Raw genomic sequence first — 23319 nt, 5'->3', positions numbered from 1 at the left:
GTTACTTTAAATAATCAGAAGTGTGGCTATTAAAACATAAAATAAATATGTAGTCATATAGAAATGAAAACAAATTCATCCCAAAAAGAAAGAATCTAACTGGAGTCATTCAGCAAGGTGTCAGTCACGTCTTATCCAGATCAATGTTGCATCTACTGAGCCCATCCAGCTTTAGATCAGCTGTCTTACTGTAATTTCACATTTGTTCAGATATGCACCATGTTAGCACGATATCTACTGAAATACAGTAAAGAAGGTATTTGAAACTGGATTTTTTATGGCACATTTGTAGCCTAGAGGTTTAAGATCCAGATAATAACAATAATAATAATCTTAAATGCGTTTTCACGTAACCCATTGACACTCGTCATACATAAAACAAACAAATGACTACACATTGATGAGAAGCTTGGCTACAAAGTCTAGAGTTAAAAACAGACATGGACTCAGTATAGTAACCTCAACATCCCTGTTCAGGTTCAGGGGTTTTACCTGCATGTCCTCTCCTCATCTTTCTCACAAGTACTTTCTCCTTTGAGGAAGGAAAATGGTGCAAAACTATCTAAAAATAAACAGATTCTCTTCAGGGTCTATGGGTTGTCATTCCCCTCCTCTCTCTTCTTTCACTTCCTGTCTAATAAACTGCTAAAATGACCCGTAAAATATTGTAGCTACCATCATAGGAACCTTACCTTTAGTTTTTTCCCTGTGCCTTAGCGGTGCATATTACCAAACAAATCTGCAGCTATGTGAAATACCACAAAGTAACTGCTTTACAGAAAACCCGGGGCCTTTGGGACTTTTCCCACTCGGTAATCAGGCCTTATTCTCACCGTCCAACACCTGAACCAGAGCAAAAGACACATCTTCACGTGAACCCCTCACTGCAGAGAAATGAGCGGGAATCAGCACAGCAGGACGATTTGGAAAGACTAATTTTCTTTTGGAGAAATGTCTTGTAGTGACAGATGCTGTATCATCAAGTGTTACTTTATTGGACTGGATATTATTTACGTTTGCCTTGGCATCACTAAATTTAAAGCTGTCCTCTTCTTTAAGTCAGAACCACAAAGACATTCCACATGTTGAACTAAAAGTCAGATTCATTAGAAAAAAACAAAACAAAAAAAACAACACGAAAACATCTGCACGGACGACAAAAGCCAAACGCTGCCTGAACATTTGCTACAGACTCTTCATGAAACCAAAACGTGTCGACATTTGAATTTTCTCTCTGTTTTCGTCTATGTTGATCTGTAACCAATTTTTATTCTGGTTAGGTAGAATTATCTGTACACGTTACTCTGCTTTAACCATCTGTAATCCAACAGTGATCATCTCCTCCTCTGTGAACCTGTGAGATAATACAAAATAAATTACCAATCTGTCTCCAGGCATGCACACTCACACCTCACGCATAAAAGAATCAATGTGTACTAATTTCACATGATTTGTTTTTATAATCCTTTTTCACTTTAATGAACACCAACTGTAGTTTTAAACAAAAAAAAAGAAAAGAAAAGAAAGAAATAAAAAGAAAAAAAGAAACAAAACAAAACAAAAAAAACAACAACAAATGTTCCGGGGGGGGGGGGGGGGGGGGGGGGGGGGGTCTCGACAACAGGTTGGATGACTTGGTGGGTGAGTTTTTCAAAAAAAAACCACATCAAATTGTAAATTCTATATAGATATACTCGTTCAACAAGTCTGCATAATCTGTCACATTAGATACATTTGACGTTATGTGGAAGTCGCCTATTTTCACCACTTCAGTGTTTTAGTATTTACGGCAAACTAGTCGACCAATTTAAGGCTTCCAAGTTCGACAAGTGGAGTCAAAGTCGATCCGTCACATCCACAAAGTCTGGACCGGGCCTCGACCGGGCCTCAGCCGGACTCCCGCTCAACCGTTCGAGGAGGCGTTTCCTGATGTTACTTCAGCATGAAAAGGCCCCGAAAAGTAGTGTTTTTTTTTTTTTTTCTTTTCCTCAGAATATATGATTATCTCAACATTTAAATAAATCACTGCATCTGATGTCTTATAAAAACACGCCAATATCTTCATTTCATTGAGGGTGGCAGATAAAGAAACGGGGGGAGGGGTTTAAATATGTTTGTAGGTGATTCAAACTATCCAAACTCTGATTGGACAGAGCTCGAGGAGTTTTGGGGGCGTGGAGTGGAAACAGGTAATCATGAACTTTCCCATTTAATTCTTTTAAAGGAACATCGTCCGCAAAAAAACAAAAACAAAACGAAACAAAACAAAAAGAAAAAAAATGCTTGCATTATACAGTTTACAATGTAGTACCATGCTAGCGCTGCTCGCCTCGTCCTAATCGTTTATTAGCAATGGAGAATCAGTGCTGTTGGAAACTACAACACACACTACTGTTATTAACCCCATTCTGCCCAGGTGCCTTCTGCTTCTACGCCCGAAAAGAGAAGGAGGCGGGAGAGGGTGCGAATACCAACAGAGAGGGGGAGGGGAATGAAACAAAACAACAAATAATTTGTTTGTGCAGAAAACAAACAGAAGTAAACAAAGCAGCAAATGCAGAAAATCACACTTCATGCATTCAAAACGAGTGGCAGCAGGAGGAAATAAACAAGGGGGGAGGGGGACGGGGGAGGAAAAGGGGGATTCACAGTTTTCTCAGCTACGACACAGAGGTGGAGGAGGGTGTGCATACGGGGGCAGGTGATGCAGAGTACAGTTAGCAGGGTTAGCGATCATTTCAAAGGTGGAGGTGTGTCTGCGCCGTCGCCGAGCAGCGGTTCAATAACGTGACTTGTTGACGTGTCGTCTGCTCGTGGACAGAATGGGGGTAAAACTACATTCCTGGTCTGACTAAAATGGATTCTGCTTTGTTAACGTAGAAAGAGTCTCTTTGTGTTTCCAACACTTTGTTAAATTCTTGGCTTTGTCTTCTTGATTTCATACAGTTTCTTTAGAGAAATGAAGCCTGCTGTAAGTACGCTCTGGTCTCCCGCTCTGGTCTGTAGTGAGGGGGGGCCGAGGCAGCTATGATGCTGGGAGGTCCGCACTGGAGGGAGGGGGGAAGGGGACTGGAGGAGGCGGCTCAGACGGGGGCGGCGGCTCAGACTGGGGGCGCTTTGCGCTGCAGTAGATACTGGTGGATGTCGTCTGCGTCGCGCTTCAGCCAGGCGGCGTTGAGGAGGATGTTCTCGCAGCACTGCTGCACCGTACGCTCGGCCGCCGGCGCCGGGTGACTCTCGAAGAAACTCTGCGGGACAAGAGGAAACGAGCTGATGATGGAAAGGTACAGACAAAAACACATGGACAGAGAAATGTAGCAGACGAAGTTTATCTAGAAGCCGTTTGATTGGTCGTCCTCAGCAGATGGACTTTAAAGTGCTGAGGAAAGTGAGGATGATCATGTGAACGAACAAAAGATCCAAAACAGCTACTAAATGGACCTTGTGGAGAGACTGTTTTGTGAACTGAACTTCCCGGAAATAAAAGATCTGGACAAAGAAGTGACGTCAGGAGAGAAACAAGCTGCTGTACGTTAAACATCTGAACAGCAAAGAGAAAATACAGGAAGGGCTTCAAGGCCTTTTCAAAATAAATTCCTGCACTTACAGAAATATTAATGATATAGTTATGATCGATTTGATTATTAATTAGAATAGAAATTATATTTTCAATGTCAAGATTAAGTGAAATGACTTAACGATGACATCATCAGTGAGATGCGTGTACAGACCAGAATGAGTTCAACATGAAAAGTTGTTTTTTGTTCCTAAAAGGTGGTTTAAAAAGAAGAAGAAGATATTCATCTGTCTGTACAGAAACTGAGGGACAGGGGGAAGAACACTGGACTTCATTCACTCTAATTGAAGCTAATGTTGCTCTGCTGCATGTTTCAGCAGCAACATGCAGGACTGTAGGTTTTCATGTGAAGTTATTCTGCCCTCTAGTGGTAAAGTTTTAGGTCTCACATGTGCAGACCTCTCTCTCTCCACAGCGCTGTCAGGGCGAGAGAATGATCTGCTATGTGGGGGGAAAAAAATGTTCTGGCTTGTTTGCATTTCTCTAAAACCAATCACAATCGTCCTGGGCAGCGCTGAGCCCAGGACGCATCGACGGAGGGGAACGCCACAAAACACAGCGAAGACACGGGCCGCCTGTGTGACCGCACATCATCCAACTCTTCATTTTCAGCGCGGAGGTTGTTTTTGTTGTTTCATATAACGAAGGGGATTTTAGAAGCGTAACAGACAGGAGAAGCAGGAAGTGAGGAGAACGCCACCTGAACTAGGCGCCCAATGGCAGGTTTACGTGCAGTGAGTCAGACCAGGGAAAAGGAAAAACAAAGACCTTTTCTTACCTACATTAATTCATTTACATCTTAAAACATTTCAATTTAAATCTGTTCCAAACTACATTTTCTAAAAATCTACTTAATTCAAGAAAGACTCATCAGAATCAGTTAAATTAAAACAACCTTTTCTTCTGGAATAATCCCAACTAAAACTCTAAAAATGAAACCCAGCCTCACCTTCACTTCAGCAGCCATTTTGTCGATAGCGAATCCGTCGACTGTGAGCTGCAGAGACAAGCAAAGAAGAAACGTGTGTGTGCTGAACAGGACGAAACAAACTCAATGATACCTGCGTTTTCAGCGAAAGCAGGTTGGTGCATTTCTCCAGTGACGCTTCATCCACCTGAAAGCTTCACACTTATAATTTAAAGATAAACAAACATCTTCTTTTGTTTTTTGTGTTACCTTGATGAGCCGTGATATGAGGAAGCCGCCCTGGTAGCGGTTGTAAAGTTCCTCCCAGTTGTCCTTCACAAACTTCCAGGCAGCTTTCCGGCCTTGTTTACTGCTTCCTGCCACGCCCCCGATTACTGACACCGTGTCCTGGGGACGAACCTCTTCCTGTTGGGGAGAAGACCCAGAAGAAAAGAGAAGTTGTCTGTAGAGACGTTTGAGCGGAGGGGATTTCTCACCAGGCGGCCAGATGCTGCGTTTGAGCCTGGACGTTCACCAGAGAGCAAAACGCTTGAACTTCTCCTTTACTGATGAAGTTCATGTGACAGGAGGGCGGCTAACCTCTCGACGTGACTAAACAGTTGATAATATAACTTTAACTTCCACTTTTTATTTATAGCAGCTTACATTTTATAGTTAAAACAAATTCTAAGAACTGACAGTAAAATCAGCACCAATGAGTTTTGTGAAACTTAGAAAGCAGAAATGTTCCTACTTTTACAGAAAATTATACTCAGTTATCCAGTGTTAAAAACCACAGACCACCGAGTCTCCCCTCCCTCACCATCATGATTAAAAGCATCCTGGTTAAAAATAGCACTTTGCATGAAAGACATGTGTTTCACTTCCTCCGAGAAACAAAAGAAAACTGGCGACGTGCAGTAAAAAGGAGGCCAGGCGTACCGAGAGGGCGAAGTTGAGGACTTTCTGAATGAGGTCGGGGGCTGAGATGGCGCCGAGCACTCGCTCGATACGATTCTTCTCCTCCTGCATGTCGGCTTGTTTGTGGAGCTAAAGGCAAAAACAGAGACGCAGAGAAAGAACGGACGTATGAGAGACAGAGAAGCGACCGAACAGAAACCTGACAGAACCTGCTCTCGTGGAAAGGATCACTTCTTTTTAATCTAATGAATTTGCTTGTGTGATTATTGGTCTTCAGGTCACAGTGTAACGTGGAAGCTGCAGTTTTACCTTCAGCATCGTGTCCAATGTGGCACTGTCTCCATGCTTCAGCACTGTTAAATACACCTGATGAGAAACACAAGCACAATGTCAATACAAAACTCTACAGACTCTTTGTGGTTTAAGCTGCTCCATGTTTCTAATCACTTGTCTCATCATATATCAGCCAGCACCTCCAATCACAGCGTGTTAGGTAGAGCAGCTGACAACAGGGTCACAGGCTAATAAACACAAGTAAATTTAAATGAGTCTAAATGAGTCCAAACGGGTCCAGACTGAGACGTGTTTAGTTTTAGAGATTCAGATGATAAGTACCTGAATCTACAGTTGTTTTCACAGGTGGCAAATAAAAGCAAACTGTCATTATCACCTCCTAATGAAACATGAGGCTTTAAAAGACCGGGGCCAGCCTGGTCCACTCACCGGGCTCCTGAGGTCTGCAGGCAGGACCTGTTTGCCCTCCACGTGGTCCTTGAATCTCCGTCTGGCCTCTTCCAGTGTGGGTTTGTGTCCCGCCTTTCCGAGCTTCCCCAGAACCAGACCTCTCAACAGGGCGTCCAGGTGACCTGCGGGACAAAAAGCGTCACGCTCAGCTTGTTCTGCTCCTCGCCGTTACGGCCCGGAGCTCCTCTAGAGTCCAGTCAGCTCGGCCTGGAGTCAGCCGCGTGTAAAAGTACCACTTTCTACAGTTCAAGAAGTATAATAACGCAACAGAACTTCACTCAGCTCTTATTGTACTTTTGAAATATTTACACGGCCTGACATGACAGAGGAAAGTACATTTGTTTGCTTCCACTCATCATGTACGATGAGGTACTGTGGACCAACCTGTGGGCTGCGAAGGTGTCGTGGGCCGACAAATCAGATGTTTTTCTAGCTATTTCACTTCTATGTGAAAAAAGATCATTTTTTTGGGGGAAAATAAATTAAGAAATAAAACAGACACACAGAGAGAAAAACAGCTTGAATTAACCATGATATCTTTGTTACATGTCCAAGTAGAGGTGTGGCTTACAGGAACCAGTCTAAGCACTATAACAAGTTAATAAATGATGAAGAGGAAAAGACTCTTCTTCCATCTAAATGAGGAAGATTTAAACTCCATTATCATTATCCCTCCTCCTCTTCCTCCTCCTCCTCCTCCTCCTCCTCCTCACCTTCTCCTGGTTTGCTGTCCCAGCCGAGCTCGAGGCCGATGGGGGTGAAGAGGTCCCGGATGAACTCCTGGATCTCCTCGTGGAAGTCGGTGTGGGACAGCAGCGAGGACAGCACGCCCAGGTTGCAGCTGAGGTCGCTCCACACCGTGTAGTTTGGCTCGTTGACGAACGCCTCCATCAGCTTCAGCACCTCCACCGTGCTGATCATCCCGGCGCGGGACTACAGCCGCCAAACACAAAACAGCTTCTTTCAACATTTGGCTAAAGGCCTCCTCATGGCATTTACTTAAACAGTGACTTTTCTATTATTAAAGCAGAGCTGGTGACTCCTCTGGTTTCAGATATATGAACAAACTTCCTGTCCAGTAACATCAGGACTGTGTCTCAGCTTGTCGGTCAGACTGAGGTTACAAAATGTCCTCGTGGTCACAGAAGTAAAAGTGAAGCAACATGTGAATGAACATCAACTTGTCACCATCTGACAACTGCATCAATCACAAAAACACCTCCGCCTTATTCTGAAAAGACCTCTGCTCTACATCCACATGAGGACAGACATGATGACAGAAGCTATGGGTTATACTGATTAGTTAAATTGGAAAGTTATCTTTTAATTTAAAGTTAAAAGTTGAAGCAGCAAAGTGGACAGTAGAAAAGAAATGAAAATATCAAATTATCAAAAATGTACCAATAATAGATAATAAAAGGTAAATAATAGATAAGTAATGTAAAGCCATAGAGTTTAATGTGGCGAGACCAAATGAATTGTGTTATTCTGTTTAAAAACAGCAGACATCTTGAGTCTGATCATCTGGTAACCTTAGATAATGTTAGCGACTGCGAGAGAAGAAAAACCAAATAAAAACGTGTGACATGAAATCTGAAACCTCTTCTTCATATCGAGTCACAGCAGCGACGGACGGAGGAAGAAACCGAAGCGTTGGTGTCTGTGGTTCATTTGTTACAAACACGATCAAGTCAGGTTTGACATTTCACGTTTAACAGCAGCTTCTCACAAACACACAGTTACGTCCCGCGGCAGAGAACAAACGAGGAGATAAACTGTCATGAAGATCTTTCCTCGCACGTTCTGTCACTGACCCTGAACAGTTTTTCCCCCCGTGTTTCCTGCGAGCTGAAACTTATTTACTTCTCCTCAGATCAACAAAAACATAACGCAGGAAATGTCAAGATAACACAATATCTAGGTTTTTCATATTACTGCTCATTACGTCCATTTAGTAGCTGTTAGGGAGGTTTCGATCACTTTACATGATCTTCATCAGCAGGTGAGGTTTTCCCAGTTGCCATGGAAATGAAGATGAACCAAGTGCTAGTGGAATCTGACGAGTGAAATCTTAAACTCATACCCACACATATTTCTGTTTTTATATACATTATAAGGATATATTTTCTTATTTTATTTTACATATATTTATCTTTATTTATCGTTATAATCTACTTGGTACTCTCTACTCTGTGCTGAAGCAGCAACTGTAACTCTATAATTCCCCCTGGGGATCAATAAAGTATTCTGATTCTGAATCTTTTATCTGCTAATGAAGATCATGTGATATGATCAAAAGCTCCAGAAGAGCTACAAAATGGACCTTTGTTGTGAGATCGAAAAGGAACTCTGATCCTCTGGTTCTGGTACCTTCTCCCAGTTATTTATTTTTTGGGTGAGGCAATAATTAATCTTAATAACGGCAAGCTAATGATCCTGGGAACCTTTTTCTGTCAAGCTCAAGTTGAATTCTGCGCCACGTATTTGTTTTTTTGTTTACACCGGAAGGAGTCGACTTCCTGTCCACACCGACGACACGGAGCCTGAATACTAGTGGCTCATTACATTCTGCCACGGGGAGAGAAAGGAAAAGCTTGTTGTTGTTTTTATTGCCCATCAGTGAGGCTGTGTGTGTGTGTGTGTGTGTGTGTGTCAGCCTCACCAGGGAGAAGAGGTCGTTCTGCAGGCCCAGTCGGTCCACAGGCTGCAGGCTGAGGTCTCTGACGCCCGGCAGCAGACTCTCCAGCATGGACGAGCTGTACTGGATGCGATAGAAGCCCACGGTGCCGGGGTTGATCTGTGAACAGCAGGGACACAACTGGGTCAGACTGTGGGAAAAATGTAGTTTCACCGTGTTTACCTCTCATCCTGCTAACGCTAATGCTCGGGGGTTTAGTCAACAAACACTGAACAAACATTAGGAGGCAGAGGAACTTGGTCTCTGGCTCTGGATTGTAGTCGAGCGCTTCATAACTCTGTCTCATAAGTTATTTGGTGCCAGAGCTGGAGCAGTGGGGATTCAGGGCTTTATTCGTAGATCAGTATCAGCTGTTTAAAGCACAAACCATTCTTAATCATTTTGCGCTGTTGCACTTCTGGTGAGTTTTTTTATTCAAACAGCAAAATCATCAACAGTTCTGTTAATTAACGAGTCCCACCCACGAGAGGTCGAACCAGTCCATTCAAGTTCTGTCCCCGTTTGTCAAAGCTTTAATCCACACTCCCAAAGCACCTGAATAAAGGATTAAATAATAATACAACTGACAATCTGTCCCTTTGTTGGTAAACTGTTTAAACGCCTGTAGAAACTACAGGTAGACAGAAGACGTGTGGGTGAGTCTGTGATGACTACATCACTACATCATCTCTGAACTCAGTTTAAACTCTCATGTTTCACTTTTAATGAAAACTGGACAGACCGAGGCGTCTTCTCTCATGACTCACAGCGACTCAGCTCGGTCCACACTCGCTCACATCCCCGTCAGGTTCAGGCTGCGGCTTCAGACTCTGGAAACCTCGGCGTCCTGTTCCTCTTCCACTCACAGGAGGGTTAAAATTTACCCAAAAATACTAACTATCCAGGATTAAAGTGTTACATGTTTGTATATTCAGCACTTTATGATTGCACCGTGTTTTCAAACTGCTTAATTAAAACCAAGATGTAAATGATCCCATGAAGAGAAAACAGCTTTAAAGGCCGGTGAGTAAAAACTGTAGAAACTCACTTTCTGTGGAAATCAAACACACCCACATCTGACCCGCAGCTGACACTCTATTAATCCGACCGGGCGTCACCTGACGTGACCCATCCACATTTAATACGGCTTCAACAATGTCGCTCAGTTTCACAGCGAGCTGCCAACTCCAGCATCCGGTGATATTGATACCTCGACTTTCATATTGATTCTACACGTGTGTTTGTTTGCATATTGAGCGGGAAAGTGAGATCGGATCACAAGCATTTTAAAGCACATGTGATCGGATCAGTGAAGACGCACGTCAATGTCGGGCGCGAACAGGGACATTTACTCCTCAGGTTTCCATCCTCGATAGAATCAAAGCGAGTCGGTCGCTGCAGTAAGGTCTGAGATCCAGCGCTCGTCTCCAGCACAGACACACACAGACACAGAACAAGTGTAGCGGGCCTCACCTTGATCCACTGGTCAGAAGCGACGCCGCTCAGAGTGATAGTCGTCTCGGGTCTGTCCAGCAGAACGTTGAGCTTGGTGCATTTAGGGTCCTCGCTGGTACAAACACTAATGGGGACCATCCAGCTGGGGCAGTCCTCACCTGTCCCCCCACAAACCAGCCACAGTCATGATTTTTATTTTCACATAAACATGTTTTTGCCAGTTTGAGCTGCTCGTCTCACACACTCACCGTTATGAGGTCCACTGGCGCAGAACTTCTTCTGAGATAACTTGAGGATGCGGTCGTCACCTTGCTGTAAAATGACATCACGGTCAGTGCGAGTACGAGAATCGACAAACCGCCGGACAAAACCATCAGGAGTGATTCGGGAGGGAGGGAGAAAAACAGTTTAAAAAGCAGAAACAACAAACAGCTTGTGTGCAGTGAAGCGTACCTGTTCCTGGTCCACTACAATAATTGGGAAGCCCATCTGCTTGGTCCACGAGCCCATCACTGCAGCGATGGGTTTCCCACTGGCCTGTTCCAGACAGTCCCATAGGTCCTCTGTGGGAGACAGGCGGGGAGTCAGGAGTGAAACCAGGGAATCAACCGACAACAGCTGCTTCATCTCCAGGTTAAATGTTTCCCGCACGCTCCTTACCTGTCGATGCGTTTTTATGTTGGAACTTCAAAAGATAGGCGTTCATTCCTTTCCTAAAGTCCTGCACAGAGCAAGAGGTGAACATTAACAATCACATTACAGAAGTGGAAACGTCATCGGGGGCGGCGAGCGTTCAGGCGACCAACCTCGTCTCCTATGTAGTTGTGCAACATGCGGATCACAGAGGCTCCTTTGCTGTAGGAGATGGCGTCAAAGATTTCATCTACCTCCGATGGATGACCCACGTTCACCTGCAGCACAGAGCCACACACAGCAGGTGATCAAGCAGCTTTCATGGTGTTAATGTATTCAAACAGTCAATACATGAATAAATCATTAAATGAAAATTAACAATACTCCAGAAATAATCTATAATCAGTGAGGCGTCCATTTTGCCAACAACTCTTACATTACAAACTGCTCTGTGAACAGCAGCTGTAAGAATGAGGCTCAGTCTCCCGTGATCATAATCATAATAACCACCAACAGACGACATGAGTCAGCAGCTTTCACTTTTATAAAGTGGACCTCCCCCCACCACACACACACACACACACACCTCTATGGGGTGGCTGCTGTCCAGTGCGTCCAGGTCCAGAGCTCGAGTGTAGTCGGCCGAGACGAACTGAGTCCAGATGTCGTACTCTGGGAAGCAGTGGTCCACACACAGATACTCAATCCAGGAAGCAAATCCTTCATTAAGCCACAGGTGGGTCCACCATTCCTGTACACACACACACACACACACACACACACACACACACACACACACACACACACACACACACACACACACACACACACACACACACACACACACACACACACACACATCTGGGAGTTAATTCTCCTCATCTCTTGCACCACGTTGTCTCCACTTGATCCACATTCAGTAAATAAAGCAGATGACCCTTGACCCCAGATAACACTGTGCAGTATTTAGGAGATCAGACCTTCCTTTAGCAGAGATATAACACTAAATATAATCAGTGTTAGGATCTTACTTCCCTTCATCCAGAGCCGCTGACTGACCGGTTTCTCCGTGTCAGGAACCGTCTCTCACTTCCTGCTACTGTTTCTTATTGTTATTTTATGTTTTGAAGTTATTTTCAGTAACAAATATCTGACGACAGGTTACAGCTGCTTACCATGGTGACCAAGTTCCCAAACCACTGGTGCGCGAGCTCGTGTCCGACCACCAGCGCCACCCACTGCCTGGAGGACGAGCAGGAGTTCTTCGGGTCGATGAGCAGCGCCGTCTCCCTGGAAAACAACAGAGACTCGAGGTCGACTCAGAACGCGACTGAAGGTCAACGGCTCGTCCGAGCGGCAGCAGGTTTCCCTCCGTCAGCCGCTCAGAGTTCACAGCTGCTGCTGAGGGCAGGTGGCTGAGGACGGCAGACGGATGGAGCCTGCTGCTGTATGCTAATCACATGCTGCACAGCTGATTACCTAACAGGTGGCAGCGTGTCTATCCGACCACAAAGCAATTAAAAAGCCATCAGCGCTGCGTTAAGAGTTTTTCAGAAAGGAGGGAAATAAATGAGGGATTTTATGATTTTGTAGATGTTGTGATCTTGATCTAAAGAAAAACTACAGTTTATCACAAATGTTCGTAGGTGTGGCCGTCGGTTCAGGTGGTTATGATGGTGCTCACCAAAGTAACTGCTGACACCTGACAGTATCTCTAAAAATAGGATGAATGCCTTATTTTCAGACTCTAATGATAAATGTATAAAGTGTGGGACATGAATATGGATATAACACAGTAACTCCTCATTCCTCACGGTTCTTACAAGTCGTAATGTTCTATGTTTATTTCAAGTCAGTATTATCATGTTTATATTATCTACTCTACTGAGCAGTTGTATATGTAATGGTGAAAACTTGGCATCTGTGTAAAGCCAAATTCTTCTGACTTGCTTTTAAGGGATGTGGCTTTGATTGGACTCCGCAGCCTCAGCTGTGTTTTAGTTTTAAAGAAGAGGAAGATTTATTTCTACAAGGTTTTTGTTTGTTTATTTTTCTCTCCATAATAATCTACTCTCTCTGTGAAAACTGAAAATACAACATGTAACATAAAACAAATGTTGTATGAGCTTTTGTATTTTCCCCTGACGACCTGGTCTGTTCTCATATTTTACTCCAGGAGTTTGTTTTGCTCCTAAAACAATGACAATAAAGTGAGAAATGAACTGAAATGGTAAAATTAGAACCCAAACTATCACCATAGGTAATTCAGCTTCACCACACTGACGGTTTTATTATTAGAGTCATTTCTGGTGCACTCACTGTCAGTTTCACTTCATCTGGCTGGAATTCTTTTTACTGACACTGTCCGAGATTTAGCAACTTCCTTAGTGAGTTACGATCGACGCAACAGAGAAACCTGCAATGTTCATTCATTCACAGGTTTTCCTCTGTGAAATTGTCAATAACAGCTGCATTAATATTAATTTAATACTATAAATAATCATAATAATAAGTTACTACACTGATGGGAAAACAAGTAAAATATCGTCTTGACTTTGACAAAGGTGTAAGATATCATCGATCGCTCTGATGATCGTCGATCATCGATCATCGGCACAACACTGGCAGCTTTCCTACAGCGCTTTAAAGATCAATATCCACATCTACAGGAAACAATGTGGGTTCACTTCATTGCCAATGTGCCGTTTTACCTGATGCACTAAAGCATAAGGAGTGGCAGCATTCTACTTCAATTCCAATTTTCCAAAACCTGCCACAATAACAATGATTTGCAAATGACAATACTGATACTGGATCAATAGTTAGACGTGAGAGAGGAACTCACCTGTAGGTAACAAGGCCCCAGTTCTCCATGGCACCTGGGCGGGAGGAAGGAAGCGTGCGTTTATTATCAACATGAACATTTTCACTGGAAATGTGTCGAACTGCTGAACGTGGTCATGACAGTTACTCACCAGCAGCAAAATCAGCAATAGCTATGAGATCAATTTTAGGCAAAGGATAAGGAACACTGAAGTAGTCTTTGTAGAAAGGTAAGGTCTTAGTTGCAACCTGCAATAAAGGAAAAAAATGAGTATGCTGTTTGATAATGAAGCTGAGAGAAGCAGCTCTCTGTGTGCGTCTGCCTCTACAGTCATGGTAATGATGTCAGCGCAGAGCAGAACGCCTCCGCTGCTGCGGTTTGTTGCTCTAAACAGCGGTTTCCTGTCTGGGAATGGAAAAGTGTTTTCATTCTCACCTCCAGTGCAAATTTCCCTTGTTCCGCCTTCCCCACGGGTGTGTAGACGCGTACCGTTACACCATCTGATGATTGGCTCTCCACATAGTCATATTCACCGATGACAAAAGCTACGAGGTATGTGGACATGATGGGTGTGGTGGCGAACTTCACTTCCACAAGGTTTTCATCCTCCGGATATGGCTTTCGATCAATGACATTCTGGACAGAGGGCAGATGAGATAAGGAAAGTGTGATGTCACGCCCTTATCGATGTCCGCAGGCTAACAGACATGATGCAGAACAAAACAAAAATGACTAAGAGTCTGAAGCGCCGCCAGCAGCTGCTGGAGGTTAAAATATTCATGACCCACCACGAGTGTGATGTCTGACAGAACAGACATCACACTGACGACTGTGCTGTTCTCACAGTCTCACCAGCAGTGGGGCTAAAAGACAGGAGCTGTAATGGGGTCATTAAAACCATGACAGCACATCCTCTGGAGAGCAGGAATCTCCCAGGTATATCTAATTAATTCTTCCCATTAGCTTTTGACATTTCTTGGAAAGTTCAGGTCAGTGGTGTCAGCGGAGCAAAAGGTCAGCAGGATATTTTTTTTTTAGATATAGACGTTTTTCTTACTGTCAACAAATCCCATGAAAAAGAGCAGGGGTGCCCCGATCACAGATCATCACGATTTTCATTTAAATCAAGTGATCGGTGGATAAATGAATGAGGTCGCCTGTGGTTAATACTCTGGTAGTGAAGTCCCGCCGCCGAAACAAAACATGTCGCCGTGTGGAACTATTACAAAGTGTGTGAGACTGATGCAGAGCCTCAGTCATTTCCTAAACCAGCTGGATCGTGTAGTTTTTAGCAAACATCCCTCAAAAAGATGGAAATTTGTTAGGGACTATTTTCAGCTGCGGATTAATCCACATTTGGTGCTGTAGTGAGTATTTGGGGCAGCAGGACGGTGTGTGTGTGAGATGAAGGAATCAGATATATCAGGCTTTAGATACACACACAAGATTTATCAGTCCGACACATTCCATATTGTTTTGCTCTTTTTATGGGATTTGGTGACAATGAGAAAAATACAGATAATGATCTAGATCCGCAAAACTCTGAACATGACGGTACTTGTTTTCTACAGAAGCTGCTGCAGATGTCGGAGGATAACGAGCCTACGAGCGTTGTAGTCTGACGGCGAACGCAGAAGGAAGAAGACGGACTGCAGATATAGTAAACAACAACAACAACAACACGTGCAGGTAGAGGAAAAGGTCCGCCATGACTTGTGGGAAATACGCGACATGATTTTACGTGTTTGAGCCGCATCATCAGGGACCAGTTATAGATCCAAAAGTAAATATGTGAACAATCTTATCTCAGCAGGTCAGAAACACACAGTCTGATCCGTGCACATAATCCAGGATGGTTGAGTTTCAGTCGTTAACTTCATATTACCAACATCATCAAAACGTTCACGTCCTGTTACTGTTTAGGAACTGCAACAGCTGCTGTCTGTTGTAGCAACGCTCCACACACAGCGTGTGTGCGGGATCAAATTTGGTGTCAAGAATCATAGAATTTCAATGGCGTTTGTACCGACTACCAAATTTCTGGTCATGATGACATCACTAATATCCCCAGGCTGTTTGGCAATCTGGGCCGTGGTTGTTGAGCTGGTTCTCTCTGTCTGCACTGAAGCGTCGGCTGGTCAGACACATTCACAAACAGCCGAGCCACAGGGGTGAGGGAATTAAGAAGAACAAGCTGTTCGTGATGTTGGCTGTTGCTCCCGTGTGACTCAGTGAGGAGGAACCCAGATCTAGCACAGCCACAATCAGCCACTTCATTTCCTCTATAAAACATTCTCCCTCAGTGGCCACATGACAACAACACTTTCTGGAGCCACCTTAAGAGCGTAAAGCCTCGTCTCTCCACAACCAACTGAGCAGCATCTGACCACGCTCAAGCTAAATGGAGTATTGTCTTGCACTGGACTTTAAAAGGTCACAGCATCCTTACAGAGGAAATAAATTTCAGCAAAAGGTCAAGAGCCGAACCAACAGAGAGCGCTTGGTGTTGCTACACGACGGTCTGCGATACGTTCATTACAAATACAGACTTCTGCAGGAATGAGACATACAACACAGACATTAGTTAGCATGTTGTGGGAGACGTCGATCATCATCAGGTTGAACACAGAACACGTTCCTCTCACCTGTCACCTGAACACCCTCGCTGTGAATACGCTCCCTCTAAGAGGACAGGCGTCTGAAGAAGAGGTCAGAGCTACATGTTGAAGTTCAGTGGCGGTGACGTTGATGTCATGTGACCGCGGTGTAGTTTTTCCTACAGCCTAATATTAGCTTTGTACTCTGCTGACTGTAGTTAAGCTTTGTTGTGTTGAAGGGGCTGTTTGGATTTTAACAGGAGTGAATATAAAAACACACATTATCAAACACCGACAGTGAATTCATGTCATTCATAATTCAGCTACATCATCATCATCATCATCATCATCATCACCCAGATGAACCGTGTTCGCCTGGAGGGGCGTTGTTAGAAATAATGTGAACCAGAAGATGTTTCCTGGTGCAGTTCAGCTTCTCAGAGGGAGGGGGGAACTTACCATATTTGACAAGGCTACTCGGTCCTTGGGAACTATCAGAGCGATGTCAAAGGTGGCTTTGATAGCTGGCTCATCCCAACAGGGGAAAGCTCTGCGAGCGTCCGTGGCCTGGGAGGGGGAGGGGGGGGGGGGGGGGCAGAGAGAAAGGACACAAAGTGAGACTCGGTGTGTTGAATCCAGAGGAGTCCAGACTGTGTTCAGATCCAACCTTCAGCTCACACCACACAATCAAGATGCATCTGAAACGCGTCATATTGCGTTTGGAATCAGTTTGGAAATCAGTCACTCGTCGGGTCAGAGTCGGTTCTATATGTGAGAAACAATGACTGTCTCGCACAAAAACACATTTACTCTCAGCTACAACAGACAGTGGGAGGAGGCGGTTTGCTTATTCTTCAGAATTACACAGAAAAACAAAAAAATAGAAGAAATAAACAGAGCATGAAAGAAAGAACAACCAGCCTCATTTACTGCCTGCTGGGGAGCTTCGCTGCTTCACACATACTGTCGGACCTATTTTTGGTCCTTCTACTTCATTTCTCGTTCCATCATTAGATTTTCCATGAACATAACGTTTTGGTGGCCAATGCGAATAAATTCACTGCGGTCCGAGTGTGCTGGAAGTCAAAGTGACGCCGACGATCGCTCTGCTCTACGAGCCGCCTCGTGCTTCTCTCTGCAGATGTAAAAGTTTGTGCTGAGACACGTCATGTCAGATCACAACTAAACTAAATTTGTGGCAAGTTACTTTTTAATTAATTATAGTAAGTAGGGTAATTAATTACTAAAGTAATCTCATTAATTATGATTTTATTAATTATGATTTTTTTTTTAATTAGCTGGTTTTTTGTTTTCTTTCTGAAGCGACTTGATAAAACCTGTTTTCATTGTTAAGAGTTTATCGTGACAGAAATTTTCTCCAATCGATGGATCAATAGATGGACAGGCTGGCATGCTGAACGTGTGTTAAGGTCTATAACACAAGTATTAAAGTTGTCATTGCATCATCTACAATGAGTTTCTGCAGAGTTCACGAATTTAAATTTAAGATTTTTTTTAAACCAAACCAAATGAAATTTAAACCTTTTTTCAGGGTCTTTCCAGTAAAGATCGTTGAGAACCTGTGAGACAATAAAACAACTATGTGTTTGATATGATTGACATATTTGTCAGTACCTCCTACTGTACAGAACAACACTCTCTTATTATATTATGACTCAGTTAAACTGATCTGGACACAGATAAGCAGCATTAAATCGACAGATGGATTTTTATCTATTTCTCAGACGATTCAAGTTGATTTAATTTTGCTAAAATTGACACTTATCCATTCTGAGTGGCTGAGCTTCCTCCGCTACTGTCCAGGCTGTTTTTAACCAGTCTTATTTATAGATTACACATGTATAATGTGTTGCAACAGCCTGCAACCACACACAAAAAAATATGTCTCTGTCTACAGCCGGCAAGAGAAACTGTGACAGACATTTGTAAATTTACCTGAAGACTTTTTAATGACTGTGAATTCAGTGCTTTCTCAGACTTTTCCCGACATGCAGACGCTCTGGTTCAGAGGTCACGAGGAAACTATGACATTTAGCAAAAAAGCTCAATAATAATTATAAAACATTACATGCTATTTTTTTTTAGGTAATTACAGAACTGTTACGCTCCAACAGCATAATGATCTGAAACTAAAGTGGCTGACCAGAGCTTGAGGTCACCCATGAATCACAACATACAAGTGTTGCTGTGAAGTTCTTCAGTCTTTTTTAAATTAGTAACTAATCACAATGACAGACCGCCAAAATAAAGCTCAGTTTGGTTTTTTTGTTTTATTTTGAAGCTGACCCTCTCTCTCTCCCTCGTTCACTCTCTTTCCTGAGAGAGATCGTCTCTAAACCAAAACTTAGATGATTTGTCAACTTGACCCCGTGTCATCACTCTATGTGCACAGCAGATTTACTGTACATCCTGCAGAGGTCCAGACTCGGAGTCCGGACTAGACTGACCCGGTTTTACTCTCCACAAGCACATGTTAACACACACAGAGGAGCATTTTCAAAACCTGCGTATAAATAGAATGAAGTCTGAGAGATTGACTCATCTTTGGGACGATTCTGAACACAAACAAGAGTCACGTGACCATCACACCCCATGTTGCAACATAAGCAAGTAAGTGGGTTAGGCAACACACCAAAGGAAAACATCCACCACCACACCCCCGAGGACATCAGCTCACCTCAAACTGTGTGACAGCAGCGTAGCGGATGTCTCCAGCAGCGGTTGTATATTTACTTCTATAGAATCCTTTCATTTTGTCGTTCAGCTCCCCAACAAAGTCGATCTTCAACGTGCCAGAGCCTGGGGAGGCGTGCACAGAGAGAGTTGCACTGTTCGTTCAGCCACGACCAAAGGGGGGAAAATCTGTTATTCTTCAACAGCAATGACGACGGGCCATTGTCAGCAGAGCCAAGTTAGGTCCCTTCTTACCTTTCTGTAGAGCGCTAGGAAATGACAGGGTGACTTTTTCATCCTCATTTTGATAGTTGAATCCTGTAGCGTTAATTTCTACAAAGAGGAAGAAACAGTCAGAGAATACGCTGCTTGTTTTGGACAATAGTGCATTGTAATGTGCAAATGAGATCATAAATATAGATAATAATTAATTCATGACAATGTCAGTAAAGAGAAAAAGAAGGGAAAAAGGTGACAAAGTCTGATCCTTACCTTCTCCTCCCTCTGGTGCAAAGGAAGCCGTGATGATGTCGATGTCAGCACAGTTCATCACAATCTGAGTTGTGGCTTGTGTAACCTGTAAATATTGACAGAAAACAGCATCATTTATACTTTGATAATCTCTGCCGTGCCACAATTTCAAATCCAAATCCGTCTGGGAGAGATAAAGTTTCAGTGAAGTGGAATTCTTCGATGGAACTGTCACCAGGACTCGACGGCGATTATGTGAAGAAGCCAGAGTTTTGTTTGTGTTTTGTCAAACTAGTGAATGATGGTAAATCCAAACTGAACCTGGGTCAGATAGCGGGAAACAGGAATGAATAACACAGTGGAAAAACTAGGGGCTTCTGGCGTGTGATGTACAAGCAGTGGATGTGAGGGGGAAACAGTGGCACACTTGGACGGCATGCAGTTTTCAGAGAGGGCAGTTATAGTGACATTCACGGTTTGTGGCACTGCTGTTGCTTGAGACACTCGGAGGCTGACGCAGCCACAGAGAGGCAGCAATTATGAAACATGCCGGACAAATGGCAAAGTGCCACGTTGCTTCAGTTTCCTCTGGTCTATTGTATTTTACTCAGGCTCTGTACAAACCAAAGGTAAACTAAAGTGTTGCAGACGATTTTCACTTATTAGCAAACACAGCAATAAAAAAAACTTTTAGCAGGAGTCAACTTAAAGACTTGCTGAAATTGGGATTTGCGATTACTGCCGGCAAACATTTAAATGATTAACAGAGTGTTTGCATATATTCAAAACTAGTTTAAATGTTTGATGAATACAGTTTCAGAGTGTTTGAATGCCTTGCTTTAATAGTTTTTTTCTGGATGATAATTTCTGATCTTTCATATACATTTCTTGTGCTAGGTGTCGTTTCAAGTGATTGAATATTGGTCCCAATAAGATTCAAGGTGTTTTAGTAGAGGTATGCAAAACAATATTCCCCTCATACCTTTTTTTGCATTAGTCTGAAAAAAGATTTTAATCAAATAAGACAATCTCAGCTTTTCTTAGTTTTAATTAACTGAACTGTATATCTTTGAGCTTTCGACTGCTGGCCAGGGACATTTGATCTGTTTTATAGAAGTCTGCTTTACTCATGTTTCTTCTGAGTTTGTACTATCACATTATAGCTCATTTATTACTATTATTTTATCTGTTCTTGATAATGAAGTAGTTTATACGCCATTAGTAACACGTGTCATATAAACAAAGCAAATGCAGTATTTACAAATTTACCACATATAACGATGTGGTCTCTCTTGATTGCTCTGATCATGTGACGGGTGAGTGTTTACAGCCAGGCACAGCTGTTAGGACACTCAGCTGACAGGTGTCCACACAACTGTGCATTTGCAAACTGTAATTCTATTCATGACATAAACACAAAGTGAGCTGATCCTGTTTAAGGTGAGAGTTTTATAGCAGTTACTATCTACACCACATCAGCGTCTAGTAATAAGGAACCCAACTGATCCAGTGACCTATTAAGTTAACTGTGTGCATTCCTCATGTAACCAGAAGACTGTTTAAAGGAACAGTTTAACTTTAACTAAAGCTGAAATGATAATGAGTTATAATGCAGATCCACCCACGACTTATCATTTTTCAGTAAGGACAGTTTTGATAAGTTGAAAACACACGCAGTTGTCAGTTTATAAGCTACACCCAGATAAAACAAAAAAAATAAAAATCCTGCAGTAAAACCTCCTTCATGAACGTTATAATGTTCAGTTAAACTGGTTTAAAGAGGTGTTGATTCACCTTTATTGTCATTCTGGAGGCTTCAGTTTGTGGTGCTGTTAAACTGTATTTGTGTTATACATACAGGTGTCTCTGTTATTCAGCTTAAACTGATTGATATAAGGGGGTTGGACAAATGAATGGGAACACCTGTCAGTGTAACAAGGACACCAAACAATCCAACAGAGCCACAGACAGCAGCCTCCAAAATGTTCACACAGTTTAATCAACACCTCTCCAGAACAGTTCCAACGCAAACTGATCATTATAATCTTCATGAAGGGAGGATTTGTTGCAGGGCTGCTGCTTTAGACTGCATTGGTTTTAGCTGGGTGTACCTAATAAACTGCCAAATTAGTGCATAAGGTAAACCCGAGCTGAACTGAATGACTGAGTGAGGCACGGGGGTGGGAGGGGGCGACATGATGTTGCCATGATTTAGCAAACATTAGTGAGCGATTGCTAGCCGCTATTTAGCCAGTTAACAACTTCAGTAATCAAAAATCCCATTAACTGATGGTGCCTAATATTAATGTATTGATGTTATAAGGGGTTAAGGTGCTCTTGCAGCACATTAAGCGCATTGCCAAGCGCTGCTGGCAGGCTAATGTCCACGGTATGAGACAGCTGGCTAAGCTAACGTGAGAGGGCAAGTCTGCTGGCTGTCTATGGGACTGTTGTGCTAGCTAGCTTCACTTGGCTCGTGGCTAGTCGCACAAACACCCAGCCGTTATTTGTTCTCCATTCACGGGACTCCCTCGGCAGGCGTGAGCCTCTCGGAGACGGTTAGCCAGTTAGCAACCGCCAGCTAACGTTACCACTAGCTACCTCCGTCAGCGAGGTTCGTCGAACACAGCAAATTAGCCAGCTACTGTAAACGTTAGCTGATCAGATTACATAACAAGATCCCCCACTATGCACACACAAACCCATCCATAACATACCTCCACCACCGCCTCCAGCTTGCCCTCGAAAGTGAAGTCGATCAGGTCGGGCTTCAGGCATAAGCCGTAGTTGACGGGGTAAACGTCAGTTGGTAACCGTACGAAGGGCCTCCTTTCGGGCATGGTTCCTGTATTTTTGGCCGGCTGTGCTAACGAAGACGTTGCTGTGTGTGTGGGAGTAGTTATCTCTCTGAGTTTTATTAATGCAGAGCTGAACCAAACCGGGCCTCGACACTGGGGATGGACAGCAGGTAGTGATTCCGTGTGCTGTAACCGTCTTCAGCGACTCCTCTCTCCCCGCACAGCCCAAACAACTCCGCTTAACCTACGTCCGCACGCACACACACACACAGCGTCACGACGTTTCTGCGTACGTGCTAACGTGTGTGCATGGCCGTGCGGCATGACTAAAACAACTACAGTTTTCCTTTATTTTCTGAAAGCAATTAAGATTATTGAACAACTGAAGTTGAACAGTTGAAGATAGAATTATAGTGCAATATATATACATATATGTGCTGCGTATACGCTGTACAATGGTGGTAATAAAATATAATATAATACTCTGCTCATTAGTGTAATCTGATATATAACGGATGTAATACATAACTGGTCGTTACCGTGTAGTTATGTATTGCATCAGCGCTTGGGTCGTTTCTTTATCTGAACATTGAAGCTGTTGAAGCCCAATTGTGCCAGTCTAATTTAAAAACAAAAAAAGAGGAAAAATTTATCATTGTAAAAACAATTGTTCATTGTAAATCAGTAATTTGACTTAATAAGACAAAAATATGAATTCTAATTTTAATTGTAAAATTAATTTTTAACTTCTTTTATCGTATAATTGTGGCATAGTAAGTTTAAACCATGAATTTTGCTGTCATAATTCATCAAAAATCTCACCTCTATCTCCTAATTTTGACTTTTTATCATCATTTTGAGTAGTAGTAGTAAGTCTAGTAGTAAGATTTGAGTGTTTATTTCAAAACTTTGACTTTTTATGTGATATTTCTGTCTTAGTCTGTAAAATTGACTCACATTAGCATTTTTTTCCCTTATGCCTTTCACTCTTTATTTACTTATATTTTATTTGCGGAAATAC

The 23319-nt window shown here is 43.0% G+C and overlaps 1 protein-coding gene across 2 annotated transcripts; it reads right to left on the bottom strand.

The window, feature by feature from the left end:
• Nucleotides 1–974: 974 nt before the first annotated feature.
• Nucleotides 975–22541, bottom strand: npepps (aminopeptidase puromycin sensitive). 2 transcript variants are annotated; one of them, XM_056372420.1, is made up of 23 exons: nt 22218–22541; nt 19522–19606; nt 19285–19362; nt 19034–19155; nt 16795–16902; nt 14174–14374; nt 13890–13986; nt 13760–13793; nt 12090–12204; nt 11501–11665; nt 11088–11192; nt 10942–11002; nt 10735–10844; nt 10530–10593; nt 10300–10439; nt 8812–8946; nt 6863–7082; nt 6129–6271; nt 5715–5771; nt 5427–5534; nt 4755–4910; nt 4527–4574; nt 975–3248 (listed from the first exon to the last, which is right to left on the bottom strand). In XM_056372420.1, exons 1-23 carry the CDS (start codon nt 22338–22340, stop codon nt 3102–3104), a joined length of 2622 nt encoding a protein of 873 aa, XP_056228395.1. In that variant the 5' UTR covers nt 22341–22541; the 3' UTR covers nt 975–3101. The 2 variants fall into 2 exon arrangements, with proteins under 2 accessions (XP_056228395.1, XP_056228394.1); XM_056372419.1 differs by lacking the exons at nt 19522–19606; nt 22218–22541 and having other exon boundaries at nt 19034–19184.
• Nucleotides 22542–23319: the final 778 nt, after the last annotated feature.

The sequence above is a fragment of the Seriola aureovittata genome, chromosome 3 (assembly GCF_021018895.1).
Source record: "Seriola aureovittata isolate HTS-2021-v1 ecotype China chromosome 3, ASM2101889v1, whole genome shotgun sequence".
Classification (NCBI taxonomy): domain Eukaryota; kingdom Metazoa; phylum Chordata; class Actinopteri; order Carangiformes; family Carangidae; genus Seriola; species Seriola aureovittata.
The sequence above is the reverse complement of the archived record's forward strand: the minus strand, read 5'-3'. Positions and strand labels throughout refer to the sequence as shown.

Coding starts and splice junctions, on each gene's coding strand:
- npepps (XM_056372420.1), bottom strand. CDS start 22,340: ATGCCCGAAAGGAGGCCCTTCGTACGGTTACCAACTGACGTTTACCCC. Junction 7,083..8,811: donor AGAACGACCTCTTCTCCCTG/GTGAGGCTGACA, acceptor TGGCGGCTGTAG/TCCCGCGCCGGGATGATCAG. Junction 4,911..5,426: donor TCCTCAACTTCGCCCTCTCG/GTACGCCTGGCC, acceptor TCTCCCCAACAG/GAAGAGGTTCGTCCCCAGGA.